The 27,490-nt window shown below is 37.8% G+C and overlaps 1 protein-coding gene across 1 annotated transcript in view; it reads left to right on the plus strand.

Annotated features, from left to right (window-relative positions):
- Window positions 1-17,433: 17,433 nt before the first annotated feature.
- The window catches only part of GABRR3 (gamma-aminobutyric acid type A receptor subunit rho3), a 39,400-nt gene continuing 29,343 nt past the window's right edge, over window positions 17,434-27,490 (plus strand). The window contains exons 1-3 of the mRNA XM_007164061.2: window positions 17,434-17,461; window positions 17,715-17,841; window positions 25,890-26,002. Coding sequence (XP_007164123.2) covers window positions 17,717-17,841; window positions 25,890-26,002 — 238 coding nt within the window. The 5' untranslated portion in view covers window positions 17,434-17,461; window positions 17,715-17,716. The remainder of the gene's footprint in view (window positions 17,462-17,714; window positions 17,842-25,889; window positions 26,003-27,490) is intronic.

Consider the following 27,490-nt stretch of genomic DNA (forward strand, 5'->3'; position numbering starts at 1 on the left):
AATTCCCATGGGTCTAGAGCAACTGTCAAATGGAAGTTCTCTGAATAAACTTCTAAACAGAATGTACTCTTTATTAATGCTTCTTTAATAACACATGCTAATTTAAATTTATATACATATGAGTAATACTTAACAGTAATGGCAGCAGTTGTTTCAAACAGATTAACAAAATATTTTTTTCATGGAGGAGCATACTATTACTGGTATCATTTAGAACTGCTAACAAATAACAATAAAAAGCAGGCTTGAGAGACAGAGTCAAGATGGTGGAGTAGGAAGACCCTGAATCCCTGTATGTGTTTGAACTTAAAAGACTATCATTTTAAAACAAGTAGATATAGTTACAGGTCAATATATATATGAACATCATGGTAACCATAAATTAAAAACTTACAATAGATACACAAAAAATAAAAAGAAAGGAACCCAAATGTAACATTAAAGAAAATCATCAAGCCACAAATAAGTGGACTAGAAGAAGAAGAAAAGAACAGAGAAGAACCACAAAAACAGCCAGAAAACAAATTAAAAAAATGGATATAAGTACATACTTATCAATAATTACTTTAAATGTCAATGGAGTAAATTGTCTAATCAAAGAATACAGGGTAGCCGATTGGATTAAAAAAAAAAAATCAAGGCCCATCTATATGTTGCCTACAGAAGAGTCACTTCAGAGCTAAAGACACAGATAGACTGAAAGTGAAGGAATAGAAAAAGACAACCCATGCAAATGGAAAAAAACAAACAAAAAAAGCTGGGGTAGCTATACCCATATCAGTCAAAATAGACTTTAAAACAAAGTCTGTAATAAAAGAGAAAGAACTGCTTTATATAATGATAAAGGGATTGATCCAAGCAGAAGATATAACATAAATAAACATATATGCACTTAATATAAGAGCACTTAAATATAAAAAGCAAATATTAACAGAGAAATTGACAGTAACACAATAATGGTAGAGGACTTTAGTACCCCACTTACATCAATGGATTGATCATGCAGACAGAAAATGAATAAAGAAACAGCAGGCTTAAATGACACATTAGACCAGATGGACTTGACAGATATTTATAGGACATGTCATCCAAAACAAGCAGAATACAGACCTTCCACCCTTCACAAAAATTAACTCAAAAAGGATCACACACCTAAATATAAAATGCAAAACTATAAATCTCATAGGAAATAACAAAGGAGAAAACCTAGATGTCTTGGCTATGGCGATGCCATTTTAGATACCATACCAAAGGCATAATCCATGAAAAAAACCCAAAAAACAAAACAAGCTAGACTTCATTAAAATTAAAAAGTTCTGGGGCTTCCCTGGTGGTGCAGTGGTTGAGAATCTGCCTGCCAGTGCAGGGGACATGGGTTCGAGCCCTGGTCTGGGAGGATCCCACATGCCACGGAGCAACTAGGCCCATGAGCCACAATTACTGAGCCTGCGCGTCTGGAGCCTGTGTTCCACAACAAGAGAGGCCGCGATAATGAGAGGCCCGTGCACCGCAATGAAGAGTGGCCCCCACTTGCTGCAACTAGAGAAAGCCCTCGCACAGAAACGAAGACCCAACACAGCCATAAATAAATAAATAAACAAACCCCCCCCCCAAAAAATAATTACTGCTCTGATCACAGCATGTTCTCTTTAAAAAAAAAAAAAAAGTTCTGCTCTGCAAAAGACAATGTCAATAGTATGAGTGTGTTTCGTGTTTGGTAATTGCAATCATTGTTGCTTTTGTTGTGGTCATCCATTTACAATGCTTGGTGTCAGTTTATTTATCTCTTGTAAAAATAAAATACAGTGTGTGTGAAAAAAAGAATTATGGGTAACACTAAGTAATGTGTTCTTTAATTTTTCATCAAGCACATAATAAAAATTTGAATATTGAGAAAAGAAAAAAGACAATATCAAGAGAATGATAATACAAACTACAATATGGGAAAAAATATTTGCTAGACACATCTGATAAAAGACTATTGTCCAAAATATACAAAGAACTCTTAAAACTCAACAATAAGAAAACAAACAAACAAACAAAAAGAAAACAAACAACCCAATTTTAAAATGGGACAAAGACCTTAACAGACACCTCACCAAAGAAGTTATACAGATGGTAAATAAGCATATAAAAAGATGCTCCACATCATATGTCTTCAGGGAAATGCAAATTAAAATGAAACACCACTACACATCTACTAGAATGGCCAAAATCTGGAACCATGACAATACCAAATGCTGACAAGGATGTGCAGCAACAGAAACTCTCATTCATGACTGTTGGGAATATGGAATGGTACAGCCACGTTTGAAGACAGTTTGGTGGTCTCTTAACAAAACTAAACAGATTCTTACCATATGATCCAGCAATTACACTCCTTGGTATTTATTTACCCAGTGTAGTTGAAAACTTATGCGTCCACAAAAAAACCTGCACACAGATGTTTACAGCAGCTTTATTCATAACTGCCAAAACTGGGAAGCAACCAAGATGTCCTTTATAGTAGGTAAATGGATAAATAAACTGTGGTACATCCAGACAATGGAATATTATTCAGTGCTAAAAGGAAATGAGCTATCAAGCCATGAAAAGATATGGAGGAAACTTAAATGCTGTGAACTATTAACTGCTCTTTAAAAATTGTCTTAAAAACAAAAGAGGAGAGAGTTCTGGAGATGAATGGCATTAATGGTTGCACAGTAATTTGAATGTACTTAATACATACCTAACTGTTCACTGAAAAATGATTAAGATGATCAATTTTATGTTATGTATTTTCCCACAATTTCTTAATTGAGGAAAAAATTAATTATATTTCTATATACTAGCAATGTATAATTGGAAGCCAAAATTTTAAAAACCAGTGCCATTTATAATAACTCCAAAAACATAAATACTTAGGCATTAAACCTAATAAGATATGTACAAGATCTAGATGCTGAAAACTATAAAACACTATTGAAAGAAGTCATAAAAGACCTAAGTAGAAACATACCATGCTCTGTGATTGGAAGATTCAACATATGCTGTCTATTCTCACCAAACTGACCTATGTATTTAATGCAATGCCAATCAAAATCCTAGCAGAATTTTGTAGATGTAGAAAACTGACTCTAAGACTTATACAGGAGAACAAAGGAACTAGAATAACTAAAACAGCTTTGAATAAGAAGAATGAAATTGGAGGATTTTAAGATTTATTTACAATAAAGCTACAGTGATGACAGTATTTGCAAAGGTGTAGTAACATAGGCCAATGTAACAGAATAGGCTTTCTCCTATAGACAATATGAAAACATTTTAACCAGAGAAAAGTTAGAAAAAAGAAGTATCACTAATAGAAATTTGGCAAAAGCATACGGAAGAGAGTAAAATAGAAAGCTTGGAGCAAGGAGGCTGATTGAGGTATTTATTTATGTTAGAGGCAAAACAGTCTAGTGGCCTTGGGAAGACAAGGGAACTAAAAAGAAAAAAAAAAGAAGAAGTTCTGAAGCAAAAAACCAAACAAACCAAAAACATTCAAGCCTTGAAAAGGTAGGGGTCAAAGATGACTTCAAAATTTCAAGACTGGAAGACTAGGAGAATGCTGGTAGTTTTGATCAAAGTCATGATGTTGGAAATGCAAAGACTACATTAATAAAGATGAATAAGATTGGCAGTTAACATTAATTATGTTAATTTTGTATTTTCAATGTACTAGACATTGTGCTAAACACATGGTATTATCCCATCAATTCTGACTATAATCCTAAGAGATAGGTCCTAGTGATGTCATCCCGAATTGACATATGAAGTAACTGACTCAGAGAAAAATATCCAGCCATTGCCAATGTTCACACATCTAGTAAGTGCAAGAATTAGGATTTGCACCTAGGAAGTCTGTTGCCAAAGATCACATTCTTAACCACTATATTTGATTGTCTCCTCAGGGATTTCAAAAATCATCTAAATCCATTTGCCTAATGAATACAGAAGAGGAAATGGAAGCCCAGAGAGGTTAAGAAGCTTTCTAAAAATCGTACAGTTAAGTGCCACATCCCATCCCGGAGCCAAGTCTCCTAGTTCCTTATCCCATGTCCTTTCAATACATTACTCATGACATGCACTTTATTTTGATGGAAAGTCTCATTTTTATTGAAGTATAGTTGATTTACAATGTTGTGTTAGTGTCTGGTGTACAGCAAAGTGATTCAGCCTATATATAGGCTTTTTTTTTCATATTCTTTTTCATTATAGTTTATTACAAAATATTGAAGATAGTTCCCTTTACTATATGGTAGGACCTTGTTGTTTATCTATTTTATATATAGTAGTTTGTACCTGCTAATCCCAAACTCCTAATTTATGCCCCCCCTCCCTTTCCCTTTGGTCTATGTTTGTTTTCTATGTCTGTGAGTCTGTTTCTGTTTTGTAAATAAGTTCATTTGTATCATCTTTTTAGGTTCCACATATAAGTGATATCATATGATATTTGTCTTTCTCTGGAAAGTTGCTTTTTCCAGTGTTCACCTCTATAGCCTAGCGTTCCCAGAGATAAAACGAAATGCTATTCTTATATCTATAAAAGATGCTTTAAAATATGCTATGTTCAATCTTCACGCAAGGTAAATAATTGCATTTTCCTGAATAACAGGGATTTTCTTTTTGCCTGAATCATTTGGCATTATATTATTAATCTTTTCATTTAATTTTGCAGTATCATAAGTGCTAATCATTTAGTTTGTGGTTTTCATTTCATAAGAGAATGCTTAAACAATATTGTGTAGTCTATGCTGCCATCTCGTGGTTATATTGTATTATTACACTATGATGAAGATTGCATTCCTGTCACCCACTTTCCACTAACGTGGAGTCCCCGCTCCCATCACTGTTGATTCTGTATCTCAGGAATGAAGTGGGAGGGGAATGAAAGAGGGGAGTGGGTTGGAAAGATGCTCTATCGGGGCTCTGGTAATTCTGGGAAACGGAAGAGAAAACAGCATTTATGAGTGAGAGCAAGGTTTTTTGGAGGGATAGCAAATGCCTCCTAGTGGCTGCTCTTGACATGGCCATGTTATATTGCATTTCCAATACACCAAAGGAAAGCTAGTGGGAAGCAGCCACATAGCACAGGGAGATCAGCTCGCTGCTTTGTGACCACCTGGAGGGGTGGGATAGGGAGGGTGGCAGGGAGACGCAAGAGGGAGGGGATATGGGGTTATATGTATACGTATAGCTGATTCACTTTGTTATACAGCAGCAACTAACACAACAATGTAAAGAAGTTATACTTCAATAAAGATGTTAAAAAAAAAAAAAAAGGAAATGAATTGTGTGCTTAATCTCTCCAGTCTTAGTTTCCTCATATACAAAAAAGAGAAGGATGTAGGTAGTCTAAATGATCTCCAAAGATCTTTGCATATCAACATTCTATGACTCTACAATTTCCCACTCAAGATATTTTGCCTACTTGGCGTCAGGCGGACACAGTGGGAAATCTGTGGAGGCTTGGAATTTGTTATTGTTGTTGTCAGATGTTCTTGATCCAATATAAATAAGGCCTCCACTTACCTTGTGTTTTCTCTTTGTAAGCAAAATAGCTGCATATCCCAAGATGAATATTGAGGACACAGCCCTGCTATCCAAGTGTTCCCTTTGGCTCCCTGCCAAAGGAATAGAAACTGGCTGACATCATCAGAATGGAAGGAGAGTGAACAGGAGGCAATTTACGTGAGGGAGAGCTTAAACATTTACAAAAGTCTCCTTGTGATTATTTGTTTCCTGGTAGTTACCACTTTCTAATTTTGACATATGTGGTTTTCTGCTCTTTTCTTAAGAAGCTTACTGGGTTTGCAAAGAAAGCACTAAAGGGATAAGGAGCAGATTCCGCAGCAACAGAGACAGATGTCTTACTGTAATTGAATTGAAACCCTAAGACCTTCTGTGAGCCAACTTTTTGTATCTTAGGCCATTGCCTTATTTTTATTTTTATGCAGACTTAAAATTTGTAACTAACAAATTTTATACTGCTTTTATTCCTCCCTTAATGTTAATGTTGATATGGATAGTTGTTCTAGCAAAGATTATTCAATGAAGAGGTCACATGGATTTGTGTCATTACTACAATGTGGAGGGGGGCACCCAGGGCACCCTGATATGATTAAGTGATGGTGAGGAGGCATATGACCTGCCAGACATTTGTGAAAACCATGTGTCCCCCAAAATAGCTCCACTGCCTGCCTGACAGGTGGATGAAATTCTACTTTAGTGCTTCATTCCTTCAGCTCAAAGTATTGTTACAAGAAATCCCCTCTTACTGTCTTGCCTACCCTTCATCAGCTATCAATATTTCATTATGAACTTAAAAGTTTAGTAGTCATCAAAAGTAGTCATGAGAAGACCTTCAAGATGGCGGAAGAGTAAGACGTGGAGATCACCTTCCTCCCCACAGATATATCAGAAATACATCTACACGTGGAACTGCTCCTATAGAACACCTACTGAACGCTGGCAGAAGACCTCAGACCTCCCAAAAGACAAGAAACTCCCCACATACCTGGGTAGGGCAAAAGAAAACAGAAAAAACAGAGACAAAAGGAGAGGGACGGGACCTGCACCAGTGGGAGGGAGCTGTGAAGGAGCAAAGGTTTCCACACACCAGGAAGCCCCTTCGCGGGCAGAGACAGGGGTTGGGAGTGGGGGAAGCTTCAGAGCCACAGAGGAGAGCGCAGCAACAGGGGTGCGGAGGGCAAAGCGGAGAGATTCCCGCTCAGAGGATCGGTGCCGACCAGCACTCACCAGCCCGAGGCTTGTCTGCTCACCCGCCGGGGCGGGCGGGGGCTGGGAGCTGAGGCTCGGGCTTCGGTCGGATCGCAGGGAGAGGACTGGGGTTGGCGGCGTGAACACTGCCTGAAGGGGTTGGCGCACCACAGCTAGCTGGGAGGGAGTCCGGGAAAAAGTTTGGACCTGCCGAAGAGGCAAGAGACCATTGTTTCGGGGTGCACGAGGAGAGGGGATTCAGAGCACCACCTAAATGAGCTTCAGAGACGGGCGCGAGCCACGGCTATCAGCGTGGACCCCAGAGACGGGCATGAAACACTAAGGCTGCTGCTGCAGCCACTAAGAAGCCTGTGTGCAAGCACAGGTCACTCTCCACACCTCCCCTCCTGGCAGCCTGTGCAGCCCGCCACTGCCAGGGTCCCGTGATCCAGGGACAACTTCCTGGGGAGAACACACGGCGCGCCTCAGGCTGGTGCAACGTCATGCTGGCCTCTGCCGCCACAGGATCGCCCCGCATCCGTACCCCTCCCTCCCTCCGGCCTGAGTGAGGCAGAGCCCCCGAATCAGCTGCTCCTTTAACCCCGTCCTGTCTGAGCGAAAAACAGACACCCTCAGGTAACCTACACGCAGAGGCGGGGCCAAATCCAAAGCTGAACCCCAGGAGATGTGTGAAGAAAGAAAAAGGGAAATCTCTCCCAGCAGCCTCAGGAGCAGCGGATTAAATCTCAACAATCAACTTGATGTACCCTGCATCTGTGGAATCCCTGAATAGACAAGGAATCATCCCAAAATGAGGCAGTGGACTTTGGGAGCAATGATATATTTTTTTTTTCCTTTCTCTCTTTTTGTGAGTGTGTATGTGTATGCATCTTCGTGTGGTTTTTCTGTATAGCTTTGCTTTTACCATTTGCCCTAGGGTTCTGTCTGTCCGTTTTTTGTTTGTTTGGTTTTTTTTAGAATAGATGTTAGCGCTTGTTATCATTAGTGGATTTGTTTTTTGGTGTGGTTGCTCCCTTCTTTCTTTCTTTCTCTTTTTTTTAATTACTTTAATTTTTTTATTTTCAATAACTATTTTTTATATTAGTAACTTTATTTTATTTTTTTCTTTCTTTCTTTCTTTCTCCCTTTTATTCTGCTCCATGTGGATGACAGGGTCTTGGTGCTCCGGCCGGGTATCAGGCCTGTGCCTCTGAGGTGGGAGAGCTGAGTTCAGGACATTGGTCCACCAGACACCTCCCAGCTCCACATAATATCAAACAGCGAAAGCTCTCCCAGAGATCTCCATCTCAACGCCAAGACCCAGCTGTACTCAATGACCAGCAAGCTACAGTGCTGGACACCCTATGCCAAACAACTAGCAAGACAGGAACACAACCCCACCCATTAGCAGAGAGGCTGCCTAAAATCACAATAAGGCCACAGACACCCCAAAACACACCACCAGACGTGGACATGCGCACCAGAAAGACAAGATCCAGCCTCATCCATCAGCACACAGGCACTAGTCCCCTCCACCAGGAAGCCTACACAACACACTGAACCAACCTTAGCCACTGGGGGCAGACACCAAAAACAATGGGAACTACGAGCCTGCAACCTGTGAAAAGGAGATCCCAAACACAGTAAATTAAGCAAAATGAGAAGACAGAGAAACACACAGCAGATGAAGGAGTAAGATAAAATCCCACCAGACCAAACAAATGAAAAGAAAATAGGCAGTGTACCTGAAAAAGGACTCAGAGTAATGATAGTAAGATGATCCAAAATCTTGGAAATAGAATGGAGAAAATACAAGAAACGTTTAACAAGGACCTAGAAGAACTAAAGAGCAACAAACAATGATGAACAACACAATAAATGAAATTAAAAATACTCTAGAAGGAATCAATCACAGAATAACTGAGGCAGAAGAATGGAGAAGTCACCTGTAAGATAAAATAGTGGAAACAACTACTGCAGAGCAGAATAAAGAAAAAAGAATGAAAAGAATTGAGGACAGCCTCAGAGACCTCTGGGACAACATTAAACACACCAACATTTGAATTATAGGGGTCCCAGAAGAAGAAGAGAAAAACAAAGGGACTGAGAAAATATTTGAAGAGATTATAGTTGAAAACTTCCCTAATATGGAAAAGGAAATAGTTAATCAAGTCCAGGAAATGTAAAGAGTCCCATACAAGATAAATCCAAGGAGAAACACACCAAGACACATAATAATCAAACTATCAAAAATTAGAAACAAAGAAAAAATATTAAAAGCAACAAATAATATTCAAGGGAATCCCCATAATGTTAACAGCTGATTTTTCAGCAGAAACTCTGCAAGCCAGAAAGGAGTGGCAGGACATATTTAAAGTGATGAAAGGGAAAATCCTACAACCAAGATTATTTTACCCAGCAAGGATCTCATTCAGATTTGACAGAGAAATTAAAACCTTTACAGACAAGCAAAAGCTAAAAGAATTCAGCACCACCAAACCAGCTTTACAACAAATGCTAAAGGAACTTCTCCAGGCAGGAAACACAAGAGAAAGAAAAGACCTACAAAAACAAACCCAAAACAATTAAGAAAATGGTAATAGGAACATACATATCGATAATTACCTTAAATGTAAATGGATTAAATGCTCCAAACAAAAGACACAGACTGGCTGAATGGATACAAAAACAAGACCCATATATATGCTGTCTACAAGAGACCCACTTCAGACCTAAGGACACATACAGACTGAAAGTGAGGGGATGGAAAAAGATATTCCATGCAAATGGAAATCAAAAGAAAGCTGAAGTAGCAATTCTCATATCAGACAAAATAGACTTTAAAACAAAGACTATTACAAGAGAAAAAGAAGGACACTACATAATGATCAAGGGATCAATCCAAGAAGAAGATATAACAATTGTAAATATTTATGCACCCAACATAGGAGCACCTCAATACATAAGTCAAATGCTAACAGCCATAAAAGGGGAAATCGACAGTAACACAATCATAATAGGAGAATTAAACACCCCACTTTCACCAATGGACAGATCATCCAAAATGAAAATAAATAAGGAAACACAAGCTTTAAATGACACATTAAACAAGATGGACTTAATTGATATTTATAGGATATTCCATCCAAAAACAACAGAATACACTTTCTTCTCAAGTGCTCAGGGAACATTCTCCAGGAGAGATCATACCTTGGGTCACAAATCAAGCCTTGGTAAATTTAGGAAAATTGAAGTCATATAAAGTATCTTTTCTGACCACAATGCTATGAGACTAGATATCAATTACAGGAAAAAATCTGTAAAAAATACAAACACATGGAGGCTACACAATACACTACTTAATAACCAAGAGACCACTGAAGAAATCAAAGAGGAAATCAAAAAATACCTAGAAACAAATGACAATGAAAACATGATGACCCAAAACCTATGGGATGCAGCAAAAGTAGTTCTAAGAGGAAAGATTATAGCAATACAATGCTACCTTAAGAAACAAGAAACATCTCAAATAAACAACCTAACCTTACACCTAAAGCAATTAGAGAAAGAAGAACAAAATACCCAAAAGTTAGCAGAAAGAAATCATAAAGATCAGATTAGAAATAAATGAAAAAGAAATGAAGGAAACAATAGCAAAGATCAATAAAAGTAAAAGCTGGTTATTTGAGAAGATAAACAAAATTGATAAACCATTAGCCAGACTCATCAAGAAAAAAAAGAAGACTCAAATCAATAGAATTGAAATGAAAAAGGAGAAGTAACAACTGACACTGCAGTAAGACAAAGGATCATGAGAGATTACTACATGCAACTATACGCCAATAAAATGGACAACCTGGAAGAAATGGACAAATTCTTAGAAAAGTACTACCTTTCAAGACTGAACCAGGAAGATATAGAAAATATAAACAAACCAAACACAAGCACTGAAATTGAAACTGTGATTAAAAATCTTCCAACAAACAAAAGCCCGGGACCAGATGGCTTCACAGGTGAATTCTATCAAACATTTACTGAAGAGCTAAGACCTATCATTCTCAAACTCTTCCAAAATATAGCAGAAGGAGGAACACTCCCAAACGCATTCTACGAGGCCACCATCACCCTGATACCAAAACCAGACAAAGATGTCACAAAGAAAGAAAACTACAGGCCAATATCACTGATGAACATAGATGCAAAAATCCTCAACAAAATACTAGCAAACAGAATCCAAAAGCACATTAAAAGGATCATACACCATGATCAAGTGGGGTTTATCCCAGGAATGCAAGGATTCTTCAATATATGCAAATCAATCAATGTGATACACCATATTAACAAACTGAAAGAAAAAAACCATATGATAATCTGAATAGATGCAGAAAAAGCTTTCAACCAAATTCAACACTCATTTATAATAAAAACCCTCCAGAAAGTAAACATAGAGGGACCTTACCTCAACAAAATAAAGGCCATATATAACAAACCCACAGCCAACATCGTCCTCAATGTTGAAAAAGTGAAACCATTTCCACTAAGATCAGGAACAAGACAAGGTTGCCCACTCTCACCACTATTATTCAACATAGTTTTGGAAGTTTTAGCCACAGCAATCAGAGAAGAAAAGGAAATAAAAGGAATCCAAATCAGAAAATAAGAAGTAAAGCTGTCACTGTTTGTAGATGACATGATATTATACTTAGAGAATCCTAAAGATGCTACCAGAAAACTACTAGAGCTAATCAATGAATTTGGTAAAGTAGCAGCATACAAAATTAATGCACAGAAATCTCTTGCATTCCTATACACTAATGATGAAAAATCTGAAAGAGGAATTAAGGAAACACTCCCATTTACGACTGCAACAAAAAGAATAAAATACCTAGGAATAAACCTACGTAAGGAGACAAAAGACCTGTATGCAGAAAATTATAAGACACTGATGAAAGAAATTAAAGATGATACAAACAGATGGAGAGATATACCATGTTCTTGGATTGGAAGAATCAACATTGTGAAAATGACTCTACTACCCAAAGCAATCTACAGATTCAATGCAATCCCTATCAAACTACCACTGGCATTTTTCACAGAACTAGAACAAAAAATCTCACAATTTGTATGGAAACTCAAAAGACCCCAAATAGCCAAAGCAATCTTGGGAAAGAAAAACGAAGCTGGAGGAATCAAGCTCCCTGACTTCAGAGTATGTTACAAAGCTACAGTAATCAAGACAGTATGGTACTGGCACAAAAACAGAAATATAGATCAATGGAACAGGATAGAAAGCCCAGAGATAAACCCACACACATATGGTCACATTATTGTTGATTAAGGAGGCAAGAATATACAGTGGAGAAAAGACAGCTTCAATAAGTGGTGCTGGGAAAACTGGACAGCTACATGTAAAAGAATCAAATTAGAACACTCCCTAACACCATACACAAAAATAAACTCAAAATGGATTAAAGACCCAAATGTAAGGCCAGACACTATAAAACTCTTAGAAGAAAATATAGGCAGAACACTCTATGACATAAATCACAGCAATATCCTTTTTGACCCACCTCCTAGAGAAATGGAAATAAAAACAAAAATAAACAAATGGGACCTAATGAAATTTAAAAGTTTTTGCACAGTAAAGGAAAACATAAACAAGATGATAAGACAACCCTCAGAATGGGAGAAAATATTTGCAAATGAAGCAACTGACAAAGGATTAATCTCCAAAATTTACAAGCAGCTCATGCAGCTCAATATCAAAAAAACAAACAACCCAATCCAAAAATGGGCAGAAGACCTAAATAGACATTTCTCCAAAGAAGATACACAGATTGCCAACAAACGCATGAAAGGATGCTCAACATCACTAATCATTAGAGAAATGCAAATCAAAACTACAGTGAGGTATCACCTCACACCAGTCAGAATGGCCATCATCAAAAAATCTACAAACAATAAATGCCAGAGAGGGTGTGGAGAAAAGGGAACCCTCTTGCACTGTTGGTGGGAATGTAAATTGATACAGCCACTATGGAGAACAGTGTGGAGGTTCCTTAAAAAACTAAAAATAGAACTACCATATGACCCAGCAATCCCACCACTGGGCATATACCCTGAGAAAACCATAATTCAAACAGAGTCATATACTGCAATGTTCATTGCAGCTCTATTTACAATAGCCAGGACATGGAAGCAACCTAAGTGGCCATTGACAGATTGGATAAAGAAGATGTGGCACATATATACAATGGAATATTACTCAGCCATAAAAATAAGCGAAATTGAGTTATTTGTAGTGAGGTGGATGGACCTAGAGTCTGTCATACAGAGTGAAGTAAGTCAAAAAGAGAAAAACAAATACCTTATGCTTACACACATATATCGAATCAAAAAAAAATGGTCATGAAGAGACTAGGGGCAGGACAGGAATAAAGACACACACCTACTAGGGAATGGACTTGAGGACATGGGGAGGGGGAAGGGTAAGCTGGGACAAAGTGAAAGAGCGGCATGGACATATATACTCTACCAAATGTAAAATAAATAGCTAGTGGGAAGCAGCTACATAGCACAGGGAGACCAGCTCAGTGCTTTGTGACCACCTAGAGGGGTGGGATAGGGAGGGTGGGAGGGAGACGCAAGAGGGAAGAGATATGGGGATATATGTATATGTATAGCTGGTTCACTTTGTTATAAAGCAGAAACTAACACACCATTGTAAAGCAATTATACTCCAATAAAGATGTTAAAAAAATAAAAAGTAGTCATGAGATGCTAGGACATAGAATTTTGATAAGGAGTATTTGTAAAGCACAGATTTACTGATAAATCAGAATTTCCCAAACTGGGTACTCTGGAGGAGCACTTTTTTTGAGCAATATTAGTAAGTCTGGTGGATTTTTTTTTTAAATGGAGATCTGAGGTCAACCTAGTTTGGGAAACACAGAATTTAGCAGAACTAAACAGGATTTTTTCTGATGCTTTTAATGTAACAAATATTTGTTAAACACTGATTACATGCCCAAAATGGTTAGAAGTGTTTAGGATACCCCAGGGAACAAAACAGACAAAGAATGTTTCCTTGTAAAGCTTACATTCTAGCATGATTAGACAGAGAATGAATAATAACTATAATAAGTAAATTGTATAAAACATGCTAAGTGGAGTCTATGGTAGATTGGTAACAGGTGTTTGGAGGAAAGGGAGCATACTGCATTTTTTAAAGGGGGGTTAGGGTATGCTTCATTGAATAAACGACATTTGAGCAAAGATTTAAATTTGTTAAAGGAGTTAGTCATATAGATCCTTGGGTGGGTCAGGATCTATATGATGGGTGGGTCAGGCAAGGGTGACAGCCTGTGCAAAGACCCTGCTGTGGGAGTGTGTTTGGTGTGTTCCAGGAACAACAAAGAGGCCAGTATTTCTACAGCCAGTGGTGGGGGAGGGAACAGTGGAGAAGCCAGAAGGCAAGGAAGAGGAGGGAACTGTAGATTAGGTAAGGCTTTCCTAGCCTTTGTAAAGACTTTTCAAATTGAAGAAAAGGAGAAGCCATTGCAGAGTTTTGAAGAGAGGAGTAACTTGATCTGACTTATATTTTTAAAGGATCGCTGGTTGCTGTGTTGAGAATTAACTGAAGCAAGGTAAGGGAAGAAGCGAGGAGACAGGCCACCACTGCAGTAATTCAAGCAACAGATGATGATGACTGAAAGGCCAGGGCAGTAGCTGAGCTGCTGGTGAGAAGCACTTGGATCCTGGATGTATTTTTAAGGTGGGCTGGACAAGGAATGTCAGAGACATTCCTTGTCAAGAACGGACTGTGTTGTTATCAGCTGAGATAGAGAAGGCTATTGGTGGGCTGGGGGGAGGGATATTAACATACTTACTTTTGGACATGTTGAGCTTGAGATACTTATCAGACATCCAAGTAAGCAGGCAGTTGGATATGTGTCTTAGTCTGTTTGGGCCGCTATCACACTATACCACACACTGGGCAGTTTATAAACAACAGAAATTTATTTCTCACAGTTCATGTCCAAGATCAGGGTGCCAGCTTGGTCAGATGAGGGCTGTTTTCCAGGTTACAGACTTCTTGTTGTATCCTCACATGGTGGAAGGGGTGAGAGATCTTTCTGGAGCCTCTTTTATGAGACCATTCATCCCATTTTTGAGGGCTTCATCCTAATCACCTCCCAAAGACTCCACCTACTAAAACCATCACCTTTGGGGGTTAGGATTTCAGCATTTGTATTTGAGGGACACAAATATTGAGACCATAGGAATATGAGATGGAATTTTGGGAGAAAAGCCTGGACTGATTCTATAATTTGGGAGTATATGTACAGTTCTTAAAGCCTTGAGACTGGTTGAGATCACAAAATGAGTGAGTTGGTAGGAAAGACGAGTACTAAAGTACTGAAGTGCTGAGCATAGGGCCATTCGAGTACTGTGAAATCTGTTAGAGGAAGGGAGATAAGATAATAGAACCGAGCAGGAATGAGCAAGATGTAAGAGGAAAACAGGCAAGTCCAGTATCCCAGAGGGCAGGTGAAGAAAATATTTCAAGTAGGGAGAGCTCAGGTGTGTCGCTGTTTCCAACAGCTCTAGTAAGGTAAGCACCGAGGCTAGACCATTGAACTCACATCCTCCTCGTTGCTGAGGGAGGAGAGCACTTTCACTGAACTGTGTCATGTGAACTGACTCCCCAACCTAGACTGGGGACTCACAGTTGGCAAATTATGCCCCGTGGGCTGTATCCATCCCACCAAATGGTTTTTATAGTGTTTAATTGGGGGAGAAAAGAGAAGAAGATTTCATGATACATGAAAACTCTATGAAATTCAAATGTCAACAAACAAATTTTATTGGTAAACAGCCACAAAAAAAAAATTTTTTTTTGTATAGTGTTTCCCAAACTCACTTGGCACAGAACGTTTTTTCACAAAACGTCTCCAGTGTAGCCAAGAACTACTTTGGGAAATGTTGGTGTAGATCCTGGTACTTAATGAAGAGAACAGGCCCAGGTAGCAGAGAGTGCTCGGGTCAAGTGTCAGGGCCCTGGATCTCATGAGATCACTAGGGTAGAAAACAAACTTTGACCATGGTGGCATCCACCAGAAGTGGCTTAAGACCAGCAACTTTCTTCATATTTCTTCTATTGACTGGCTCTTTGCAGAAGAGGAAAGCTTACTGGCCCAGAAATACACACAAAAAAATGCTCAAACTTCTCTAGCCATTAGGGACATTAAAATTAAAACTACAACATTGATTGGATTGGGTAACATTTAAAAGCCTGATAATATTAATGTTAAAAAAAGATTTTAAGAAATGAGGGCTCTCATTCACTTCTAGTGGGGCTGTAAATTGGTACAGTCATGTTTAGGAGCATTACGGTAGTCTCCTATAAATTTGAAGATGTGAAAATTGTTCAGCCTAGAAGTTTTACTCCTAGGTACTTACCCTAGAGAAACTCTTATGTATGAGAACAAGAAAATATTGACAAAAATTCACTGCAGGGTTGCTTATAATAGATTGTTTATCATTGAAAATAAGAAATAATGCCCATCAGCAAAAGAATAAATAAAATGTTAGTTATCGACACAGTGAGATACTATATGGCACTCAAAAATTAATGAACTAGGACTGCAGCTATCAACACAATAAATCTAAGCGTAATGTGGAGAGGAAAAATATGTTGCAGAGGTAAAAGTATAATTTAACACCATTTTTATAAAGCTTTCTGAAATATACAAAAAATTTGTACATAATATACATAATAGTATAACTGTATACAATGATAAACACTAAATAGGGGATCAAGGGAGAGGTAAGTATTTATTACATCATTCTGTATATTTGTAATATTTTAATATTTGTAATATTTTATATTAAACAGATATTTTAAAGAGGAAAGACATGCCAAAGAAACATAGGAGGAGATGCATGGGCCAAGAGAAGAGGTAACCCAAATCAAAATAAATTAACACCATCAAGCAATAACACAGGATATGAGGTGTCAAGGAGACAAATCAATTAGAGGAAGTTTAAGAATTCCTTCACAGTATATCCCTGGGAAGAAAACAGCATTCTTCTTAAGTCCTAGTAAACAGGTCAGCTGTCGCTGGATTGCTCACCCTGTGATTTTCCAGTTGGAGAAACTGAATTTCACTAACCTGCCTATTCACTGGTACTTTGCATACGTGGAGGGAATATTTCTACTCGATGATGTGCAAAGTATCTTTAGGAGCCGATGTGGCCATAATTTAACGTAATTCCTTACCCACTGCCCAAGACTAATTTCTTTTTTTATTTATCTGGCTGCTCACCACATTAAACCTTAAATTGAACTACTTTTTATATCAACGGAATAAACCATCATCTTAAAATATGATTATTTATTTGACAAAATAATAATTTAAGTTTGTTTGTATTCTGGCCATCTGTATGCATTTGGAGAAGGAAAGATTCCTTTCTGGATTAAAAAAACAACCACGAGATAAAAGAAAGGATCTTTAAAACTATAACAAATATTAAACTAATCATCTTTATTCTCATTAAGCATATTATTCTGCTGAGTCATTAAATATATTCAAATGATATTGTGTTGGATTAAGGGGATTTAATGCCTAATCTCACTTCTTTGTCTGCCGAGGACTGCAGCTGAGAGTTCACTGAGTAGGGGATCAAGCGTCCCACGAAGAACCTTCCCTGGAAAGAGGTACTAAAGGATGGAAACAAAATGAAAAAATCTGCTTTGTTTTTCTTAAATTGCTGGTGATCCAGACAGATGTTTGCCTGTGAATGATGTCAATCCATTTAACCTACTAAAACAAAAGACGCAGCATTGAAGGCAATGTCTCTCTTTTTTCCTTGATACCTTTTTACCTCTAATTACTTTTTAAAAGACACATGAAGAAGCAATATTGGTAACAGCATTGGTTGCATCCATCTACATTCCTTTCTTTTGGCAGAGATGATCCCGGCTTCCCAGTTGGTCTTCTTCACCTGCATCTGGATCACACTGATGTCAAATGCTTGTGCTGCTGGTGAAATCAAGAAGCCCCACCAGCGCTGCTTCTCTTCAGTGAAGCCGACCCGGTAAGATATCCATAGTGTAGTCCCAGTTTCTCTCACCACCTGCCTCAGAACTATATCTTTAATGGTAGCATGTATTTGTGGCAGTGATTGTCTCTAGAGATGGCATTCACCCACCAAAATAAATCACCTCTAATTAGCATAGAAAGAGCAGAATCTGAGGTTTCTGCTGGCATTTGCTTGTTTATTTTTGGAGAAAACAGTTAAAGGGCTCATGTATGAATCTTCTTTCAAGGATTGTATTTCTCCAATGACTAATGCATTTATTATAAATAACGACATGAGTTTAATGTTCCTTCAAAATTTTTTGAGTAGAAATTAGTCTAAGCACCAATTTCTAATGTCAAGTACTTGCAGAGTGTATAGTTCTGTATATCGATGAGACAGTACTGAAAGACATTAAAGCCATTTGTTGTTTTTAAAAATTCATTTTCCACTTTGAAAATCATCTTTGAAATATCATCCTGAATGTCAATACATCATCATTATTATCTTATCATCAATAATCAGAGTATGTTTGGACCTGCTAGTGAAGGGGCATAGCTCTCTACTAGAATGACCAGTGCATCCTGATTTGCCTGGGGTTCCATGGTTTCTAGCACTAGAAGTCCCAGGAACCCCCTCAGTCGCAGACAAACTAGAACGATTAGTCACCCTACTACCCTTTAATAACCAAGAAATGATCTCCTGTTGTAGGGAAAGTCTTTCCTTTTCACCAAGCACAAGATTCCCAAAAAGACCCAGTAGGAGAAATTGAGGAATAAAGGTGAGTAATATCACCCAGCCAACCTTAGCAATCAGTGAGGTAACTTTTGTTTCAGCCAGATTGCCCTCACATCTTGGATATCTATGAAGCACTCACTATAACATCAGGAAAGAACATAAAAATTTAATAAATCCTTCTGAAGCCTCAGGTTTAATGACCAAAAACAAAAGAGGTATGGGGGGAGGGGAGGAGAGGTCACTAGATTCCTAATTCCTGCTCTGCTCTTAAAAATCAAGGACCGCCTCCCACACTTCCCTTCCAGGCTTCTGCTCCCACACGCAGATCTGAGATGCTATGAGACCTTGCCCAGTTTAAACACTTTGAGTCTTCTTCAAGGCAATTGGGCAAGCAATATTTGGGAAATATGGGGCTATACAACCAAACTGTATGTTTTTTCAGATTACTTATAACATCTAGTATATTTTAGTAGTATATTTTATCTAATTTTGAAACAAATAGAGACTGCTTAAAGTATCATCTACGACTCAAACAATGGGAGGTTTGTCCAGTTTGTTTGGTGGATGTGCAGATAATAAGGGAGATGGTCATAGGAACTCATCAATCTCACCAGCACACTCTCGGTGGAAGAGTTGCTGCAGAAAAACTTACCATGTGTATTTTTTAGGTGTCATTTAAGGGACAAGAGGAGAACATCTGTTCTTTGTGGTGGGGTGGGAATTTCTCTCTTATGTTAGGTGTCTCATTTTTAGAATCTATTTAAATGAAGAAGGAACCCTGGGCTTCCTACTCCATGGGGCCAAGCATATTTGTTTTCACTTCTCTATATCCTAAGTGAGGTACCCCTTTCAGCGATAAGCTACAATATGATTCATTAAAATTTGTATCTGCTTCTTTTGTTTTTCAAAGAAAAATCCTCTAGGACACTAGGGATTGCATAAAACATAGACCCTAGTTCAGAAGCAGCCACTTAGGATGAAAGTCAGGCATTTTCCCCAGTTAACAGAATAATTCAGCCAGCCTGTTTCTGAGCTGTCACTCAGCACTCTCTCATGAAGATTTTAAGGCATTTTGACAAAAATACTGAAATTACTTTATAGGATAGTTTCTAGAGTAAAGAGCCCAGGATACTTTAGACCTTAGTATATAAATAAATGCTGTGAGGTTCTTTGCCCTACACACAATCTGATTATCGGTAATTAAATAAATAATGAATGAATGAATGAACAATCCACTCTGTCATAATGCAAGAGAACTAACAGAATGAACATGGAAGAAAGGCCTGATCTTTCTTTGAAAATTAGGAAGTGTATCTTTATATATTAGCTCACATTTATGTACATTATTTTGAGCCAGTTTTCCTACAATCAGGCCCTTAAATCCTTTGCTATTAACCTTTTTCATTCAGAATATCATCTTACTTTTTGCCCACAGATTCCCTTTTTTATCCAAGTATTTTAAAAATCTTTCATCCAAACATTCCCTTTATTTCTTAAAGACAAAATGGGGGAGAGGAGGAGTTGGTGAATAAATTAAGTATGGCAGGGGGAAACGTTCCTGTTTTGCCTAGGGGAGAGATTTGGCTCTCTAGGGATGCAAAGAGGATTAGGCATCTAGACTCACTGAATATTTATTCATTCTTTCAACAATTGTACTGAGTGCCTTTTGTATGATAAGTATTGGGTTGAGAGTTAAGAACAACACACTGTCTCTGACTTTAGGAATAATCAGCAGAGTGCCAGTGTCTGCGCAAAATGGCTTGCAAGAGCCAACTGTTAAATTTTAAGGCTGTTAAATATAAGCATTATTAAAAATTAAATTATATAAATATACAATTAAATAAATTATTTTTAAAATGAAGGTAATAAATACTTAAAACTCACCACTTCCTAACTACTTTACTACATGTTGCTATTGTCTATTGTTCTGCATTATTTATATCTATTTATGTCTGGTAGAAGTACTACACTATACTGTACTATACTATCCTATAAACTGTAGTATACTATAATATACAAAACTATACTATATTATACTATACTACACTATGGGCTACACACATCTCTGTCATATCCATAGCTGGAAATCAGCTATGGTGGCAGTATTTACATCATGGAAATCAACAAACACTACAAATAGGGTTTTTTTCCCAGGAGAGCCACTTAAACATTTACCAGCACATCCAGGAACCTAATGTAGAAGCCAAGAGGGTCCTAGAGATTGCCAGTTCAACTGCTACTGCAAATAACAAAGGGAGTGGCAGAGATTGTGGCAACTACAGGCTATATGCTCCTCTGGGGGCAGAGGCTGGTCAGGTTAAGACTTCTTATAAGACAACTTGAGCCTGGTATTGCCAGATTTTCTGATTTTTCAAGAGAAAAATTCGGATTGTCTTGTGAAGTTTTCCACTTTAATACACCATATGGGCTATCCAAAAAAATGTCTGCAAACCAGCTCCTAATGTGGTCCGATTCCTTCATTTCACAGATGAGGAAACTGAGACCTCACTGAGCTCATGATCTGATAGAGACACAAGTTAAGTCATGGAAGCTGTCGTGTCTCAAGTGGGGCAATCTCTCTGGCTGGCTCTTCCACAGAAATGCTCATCCGGGTAGATTTTTCCTTTATAAGAAACGGGCTGTTGACTAAAGTCAAGTGTGTATTCCCAGAGTCATGAGTTCAAGGGCAGTTCAGTTGAAGCCACAAGATTCACTACGTATAATGCACCATGTCCTCTCTAAGAAGTTTCAAAAGCATCAGGGACCTAAAAATAAACATTGGATCCAGAATTATCAAGGTTTTCTTTGTGATCAAAAATTGGATCAACTGATTTTTCTTCCGACTACTTTACTGCATTCCTTGGATTGGCATCAAAGGATATGAATTATCTTCCTAGCTCTCAAAATCAACTTTTAAACGGGTTTTACGAGTATATTGCTACCCACAAAGTATAAACATTTCTATTTCATCTTATTCTTAGCAGCATTGGGTACTAAAATTTTTTTGTTTTCTGCTCATTTAATAGGTATAAAATGGCATTCATACTTTTAATTGGTATCTCACTGTTAACCCTCTAGATTAAATATTTTTTAATATGTTTCTTAATTATAGCCTCTCTTGGGTAAATAGTCTATTTAGTCAGGCCTAGTCGTTTTCAAGTCCTGATCCTCGTAAACTAATCAACTATATAGGCCTTTGGGAAAGCAGTTTGGTAAAGCAACCAGCTGAGTATGACTCAGTTAAAATGAGTTTTTGTCTTTCCACTTACTAAACACCAATGTATCAGAATGAGTTAGATGTATTTGCTTTTCCTCAAGCAGTTCTGGTACTTTTTAATTCTCTGCCTAGTATATCCTCCTCAAAGACCCCTTTATTCCCCTGAAACCACTCAAAATCCAGCCCTTCCTTCCCCCTGAACCCACACTTTCTTAGTGACAAAATTATAGTAAAGTTTCTGATACTGACAAGAGGGGGGAACATAAAAATATGGTTCCTTTGTTTCATCCAGAAAGAAAAAGGTTCTAGCTCAAAAAGAAAAATGATAACTATTACCGAGCCTTACCTATTGTTTCTCAAACAATGTTCATAATCTTTCGTTATGGGGAAAGAATAAGAATGCTGTAATGCTTAAGAATTCTGTAAAGATTAAGAATGCTGTAATGATGCAAGACTCTTCCATGAGTTGAGATTTCTTTGCTCTATCCCACTGGCACCTAGCCTTCTAGAAGACCCTCTCCTCAGACAGAAGTCATCCAAAAGATTTCTTTCAGTAACTACTAAAAACAAAATCATTTTTTCTAGGAAAGGGAAGAGGGCAGAAGACAAAGGGGCTTAAAATGATACATATATGGAATCAGGCCAGAAAGCTCTGAGCTAAATCTGATTCTCTGTCATAAATGAATCCCCTTATTAAGCATATTTACTTCTCTTGCCTTTGTCTGTTCTATTTCAGTCTTCATTTTATTAACCTTTCTATATATGTCTTTTTTTTAATAAGCCAGGGGTCTTCAAATAGGGCATTTATATTCCTAGAGTATAATGTTCCCCTTAGTATACATGCAAGCTATCAGAGGGGCACGTGGGCATGGATAGTTTTAAAATAATTATTTCTGGATCTCTGACTTCCTCTGACCTCTTTTCTAAAATTGATCCTCCTGAAAACTTGCCTGCAATCTCCTCTGTAGCCTCCCTTTAATGATTGCTCTGTCCCATTTGGCAAAATAAAGGCATACCTCTCCCTCTTCTTGAATCTTAACTATGTGTATTACACCAGTGTCTAAAATCCTCCCAGGTACAAAGAAACCTTTACAGATATTGTTGTTGAGGTAATGGATGACTTTAGTTTAAATAACACATCCTTTTCCAAACTGCGTGGTTTTCTTTTTTCTTTCTTTTTTTTTTTTTTTGCATTCATCAGTATTGAAGTAAGAACCTAATTAATTTGTCAGGTTACAAATCAATAGAAATAACTGATGATAGACCACAATGTGAATTTTGGAAAATAAGAAGGAATTTAAATAATTAAGTTACATTCCTGAAACAAAATTTTTCCCAATTCCATGTACTTACATATATATGAACAAAGTTTTTCAATATTTTCATCTATAGAAGTGAAAAGTAGGATCAGGGAAATGTAAGTCAAAACTACAATGAGATATCACCTCATACCTATTAGAAGGGCTTTATCAAAAAGACAAGAAATAACAAGTGCAATAAGTAATATCCATATACAGATACACAAAAGAGGGAAAATGTACCATCACTTTATTAAGAAATACTTTTCCTATAAAATTTAATTCATAATTTTAATAAGTATCAACATTTATATGCATTATGTTTTACTCCATTTGTAATAGTCACAGAGGCTAAAAAAGTTTATTTCAATATGTATACATATATTCTTGCAAAGAAGTATGATGGGGTGATAAAATTCAATGAAGAAAATATTGGGTTGGTGAAAAAGTTCATTCGGGTTTTTCCGTACCGTCTTATGGAAAAATCCGAATGAACTTTCAAATAAAATGGAAATAAAATAAAATACAAGTTCCAAGAAAACAAGGAATGAGATAAAATTTCTGGTTTTTAAAGAGGAGTTTATTCATGTATTTTAAAATGCACAAAGTGGGTATTTTAGGTTCATTGGATACATGAAAAGCAGGAATATGTTTTATTTTAAATTATTATCAATATTTAAGTAATTTTAACTTTTATGATGAAAAAATTGTAGGTGTCTACTTAAATATGTGTGAGGTTTTCAAAATTCTTTTAGAGGGTATCTAAGCCACATAAACCTCTTTGAGAAGTAGATGTATAAATAAAGTCAAAAATAAATAAAGATGGGACATCTCAATGTACATCAGAAGAGCCCTCAGGTAAAAAAAGGTGTGTGTGACTTCAGATACTGCCAAGAGTGCCTTTCATAGCAGGCTGCATGTTCATTGTTCTGGGGATTCTTAATTAAGATTTATCCCTACCGATCTCATGGAGGGGTATGCTTTTGAAAAGAGTATTAGAGATTGCCATTTTGTTGTGTATATTACTGAAGAAGTTCACAAATTTCCATGAACTTCCACCCAAGTTTACATTCCATTTTTCATAAAATAATAACAACTAGCTAACTTTTATAAAATATCTGCTATTTTCCAGACCAGTAGTTCTCCAGAGAAATTGTTACAAATGCAAATTCTCATACCCTAAAACTGTGGAATCAGAAACTCTGGGCATGGGCCCCAGCAAACCTGGTGATTCAGATGCACTCCAAAGATAGTATTTACAAAACTTCTGGTAGGGGGCCTTGAACACAGTAGGCATTTAATAAAAACTAGCTGCTATTACTTTTTTAATAAATGGTTCATTCTAGCTCCTTGAAAGAAGCTTTCTAGTTAAAAGATCCTTGGAAGAAATAGTTCTATGTGTTCAATTATTCATAGGATAAAATGACTTATGTTTAAAATCAAACTCATTTGTCTTCTTCTCAAAACAGATTTGTTCCTCCAACTTCGCCATTTCTATCAATGGCAAAAATACATACATAAATCTCTGAGGGTTTCAGCCAGAAACTTCTCTATTTAAAGACCATACTAGGTGATCTGAGGTGCCCATAAGCCTGGACATATTTCTTAAACCAGCCGCTTCAGGATGTGAAATTCCCACCATCAAAGTCACTTAATTGAGTTAGGAAACTGCGTTCACAAGTCTTATGTTAAAAATGTACGTGTGTTTCCTGAAGAAGACATGTATCAATGCAAAAGCCAGTCAGGAATTCAGAGTAACTAGAATTCACCTAGAAGACACCTCAGTGTCTTGTGTTATTGCTGCTGTGTTATTGCTGTGATGACGGTGATGGAGACAGGAACATTCTTCTGGAAGAGGCAGTGAACTAGGTCTCAGGCACCGGGGATGAGGAGACAGCAGCATGTCACATACAGAGGAGCTGTGTGCACTTCTACAGATATTCTGCCGCCACACTTAGAATACGTCTGGGAGGTATGTGTCACAGCACAGGAAATGAGTCAGGGAGGCCCAGCAACTTGCCAGAGTTCAAAGACCCAGGGAGGAACGGGCTTCACTCCCAGATCAGGACTCCACACACATGGGAGAGGCCACACACTTTGCCTTTGCCCTAGAAAACTGCAGGTGAAAATAGGCTGCACCTGCTTCACAGCTGGACCTGACCTTAGGGCCAATCAGCTGTCAGATCATCCATCTTTCCCTGGGATTCCTCTCCATCCATGCCCATCGCCTTCTCTCAGGTTCCAGAATCTGCCATAGGGATACTTCCTCTAATCTCAACCAGCACCCATAGTCTTTGCACATTCTGTCTTTGTAAAACACTATTTTCATCAGTTTACAATTTTTCATGTTTTTTTTTTTTTACTGTCTTAGTGCAAGAGGTAGTTTAACTTCAGTGAATCTAAGAATCACTTAGGTAGCACATTGAATGCAGATGCCTAGGCCCTGTTTCCTCTGGTTCTGGTTTAGTTGATCTAGGTTGGGGTCCGTGGACTGAATCTTGATCACCTCCACCCAGGTGCTAGTGACCAGGTTTTCCTACTATAACCCACATTCTGAGAAACATTGCCTGTCAGGATCACATCCAAACTCAGTTTATCATCTAAGGTGCTCCAAGATTTGCTTACCCGGCCCACCCTTGTATAATAAACAGTAAATGCTGGCAGATCGTTGGCTATATGTAATATGAACTGAGAAAATGAGCTTTTATGTGTATATTTTAGAGCATACCATGTTGAGCACAGAAAGCTAACCTAAATCAAAATATCCAGAAGCATATATATCTCAGAAGCATTTTTCTCCCTTGGAGGTACAGCAAACAAGAAACTAGAATGAGGAAAGATGATAGTACCAAAGTGTGGCCCCTGAAGTATAAGCAACTTCTCCATATAGAGGACCACAGTTTTGCAGTGAGACCTGGATTTGGAGGTGAGTACTATCTTTACAAAACTCTTGTGTCACAATCCATTGCACTGTCAAAAGTGAGTTGAAAATTTGAAGGAATTAAGACCAAAACACAAGACCACCAATTTAAAAAAAAAACAAAAAACCTTTTACAATGATCTTCTCTTGAATAAGAACAGTTGATAATTTATGCATTTAAAATTAACCAAAAAGATTCATTTTTTACTATATACCTTATCATAAATAGTGTGTTCAATAAATAGTATGTGTTCAAAAATAGTGAATGTATATATCTTGCCCATACAGCAACATATTGTTTTAATTAAAATTTGTGAAGTTGGGTTATATGATAATATTCATAAAATCTTGTTGAACATTCTTATGAGCTGCAATGCCTGGCTTTTGTTGAAGAACTAGTCTGACAAATGCCATGGCTTCCTACGAACCACCTCTGCTGAGGATTTTTCTTCTATTTACTCCTAGCAACAAAAAGTGATCAAAATGTTGGAATGCCCTTTAATGCACTGTCTCATTCCACACTCACAGTGACCCTATGAAGTAGGCGTTAATCATGATCCCTAATATTCCAATGTGGAAACTGGGGCTTAGAGAAGTCAAGAAATTTTCTCAAGGCCATGAAAAAAGCAGTAAGTGGTGGAACCAAGATGCAATGGCTGATAAGGAGAACAGAAGCAAACCACATTAGAAGGATACACTTGTAAGAAAGCCTTTCCTCCCGTCAGATTGTTTACTGTGCATGTAGTTGCATCACTGAGGGTACCAAGTTTCCCAGAGATGTGCAGGAGGTGGTAAAATCCACAAGGTAAACTGAACTCCCCGTCTTACTGCTAAATCCATCCTGACTCTCCTGTCATTGACCTAAGGTCTCCCGCACCCACAATTCCTGAACTGACAACTTTTCATGCTAGAGGTATGGAGGTGAGAGAAGTGAGCGTGGTGGTGAGGAGGCAGGATCCCCCAGCAGTAGAACAGGTACCGCTTTTCGATAAATAACCAATGCTTCAAGTACTCAGCATGGGGTGAGGAGAACTTGATACTCATCATATTGTGGTTATGACAAAGGGAAGCACACAGGTGTGTAGGTACCATAGAAAACTCATTTGTTAACAGGTAAAATTTAAAAGTACATCAGGTAGCTGTTATGTTGAGGGTTGTTTGGTTTTTGTTCTTTCATTTCCCGGAATCCATTGGGTTGCAGTTCTAAGGGTATGGTTTTGATTTCATTAGGTTAATGATGTAAACTTTAGCAAGCATCAGAGTCACCTGGGGGCTCCTTAACACCCAGGTTACTGGGCCTCACCCACAGAGGTTTCGATTCAGTAGATTTGAGTGGGGTCACCAATTGTCACGTCTTATAAATTCCTTGGTGACGCTAATGCAACTGGTCTGAGATCACATTTGATAACTACTGAACTAGATGATCAGCATCAGATTAAATCACAGTGAGTAGAATTTGTTTGTTTTCCAGAGCATTTCTCACACTTATTGAAC

This window comes from Balaenoptera acutorostrata, chromosome 4 (assembly GCF_949987535.1).
Source record: "Balaenoptera acutorostrata chromosome 4, mBalAcu1.1, whole genome shotgun sequence".
NCBI classification, from domain to species: Eukaryota; Metazoa; Chordata; class Mammalia; order Artiodactyla; family Balaenopteridae; genus Balaenoptera; species Balaenoptera acutorostrata.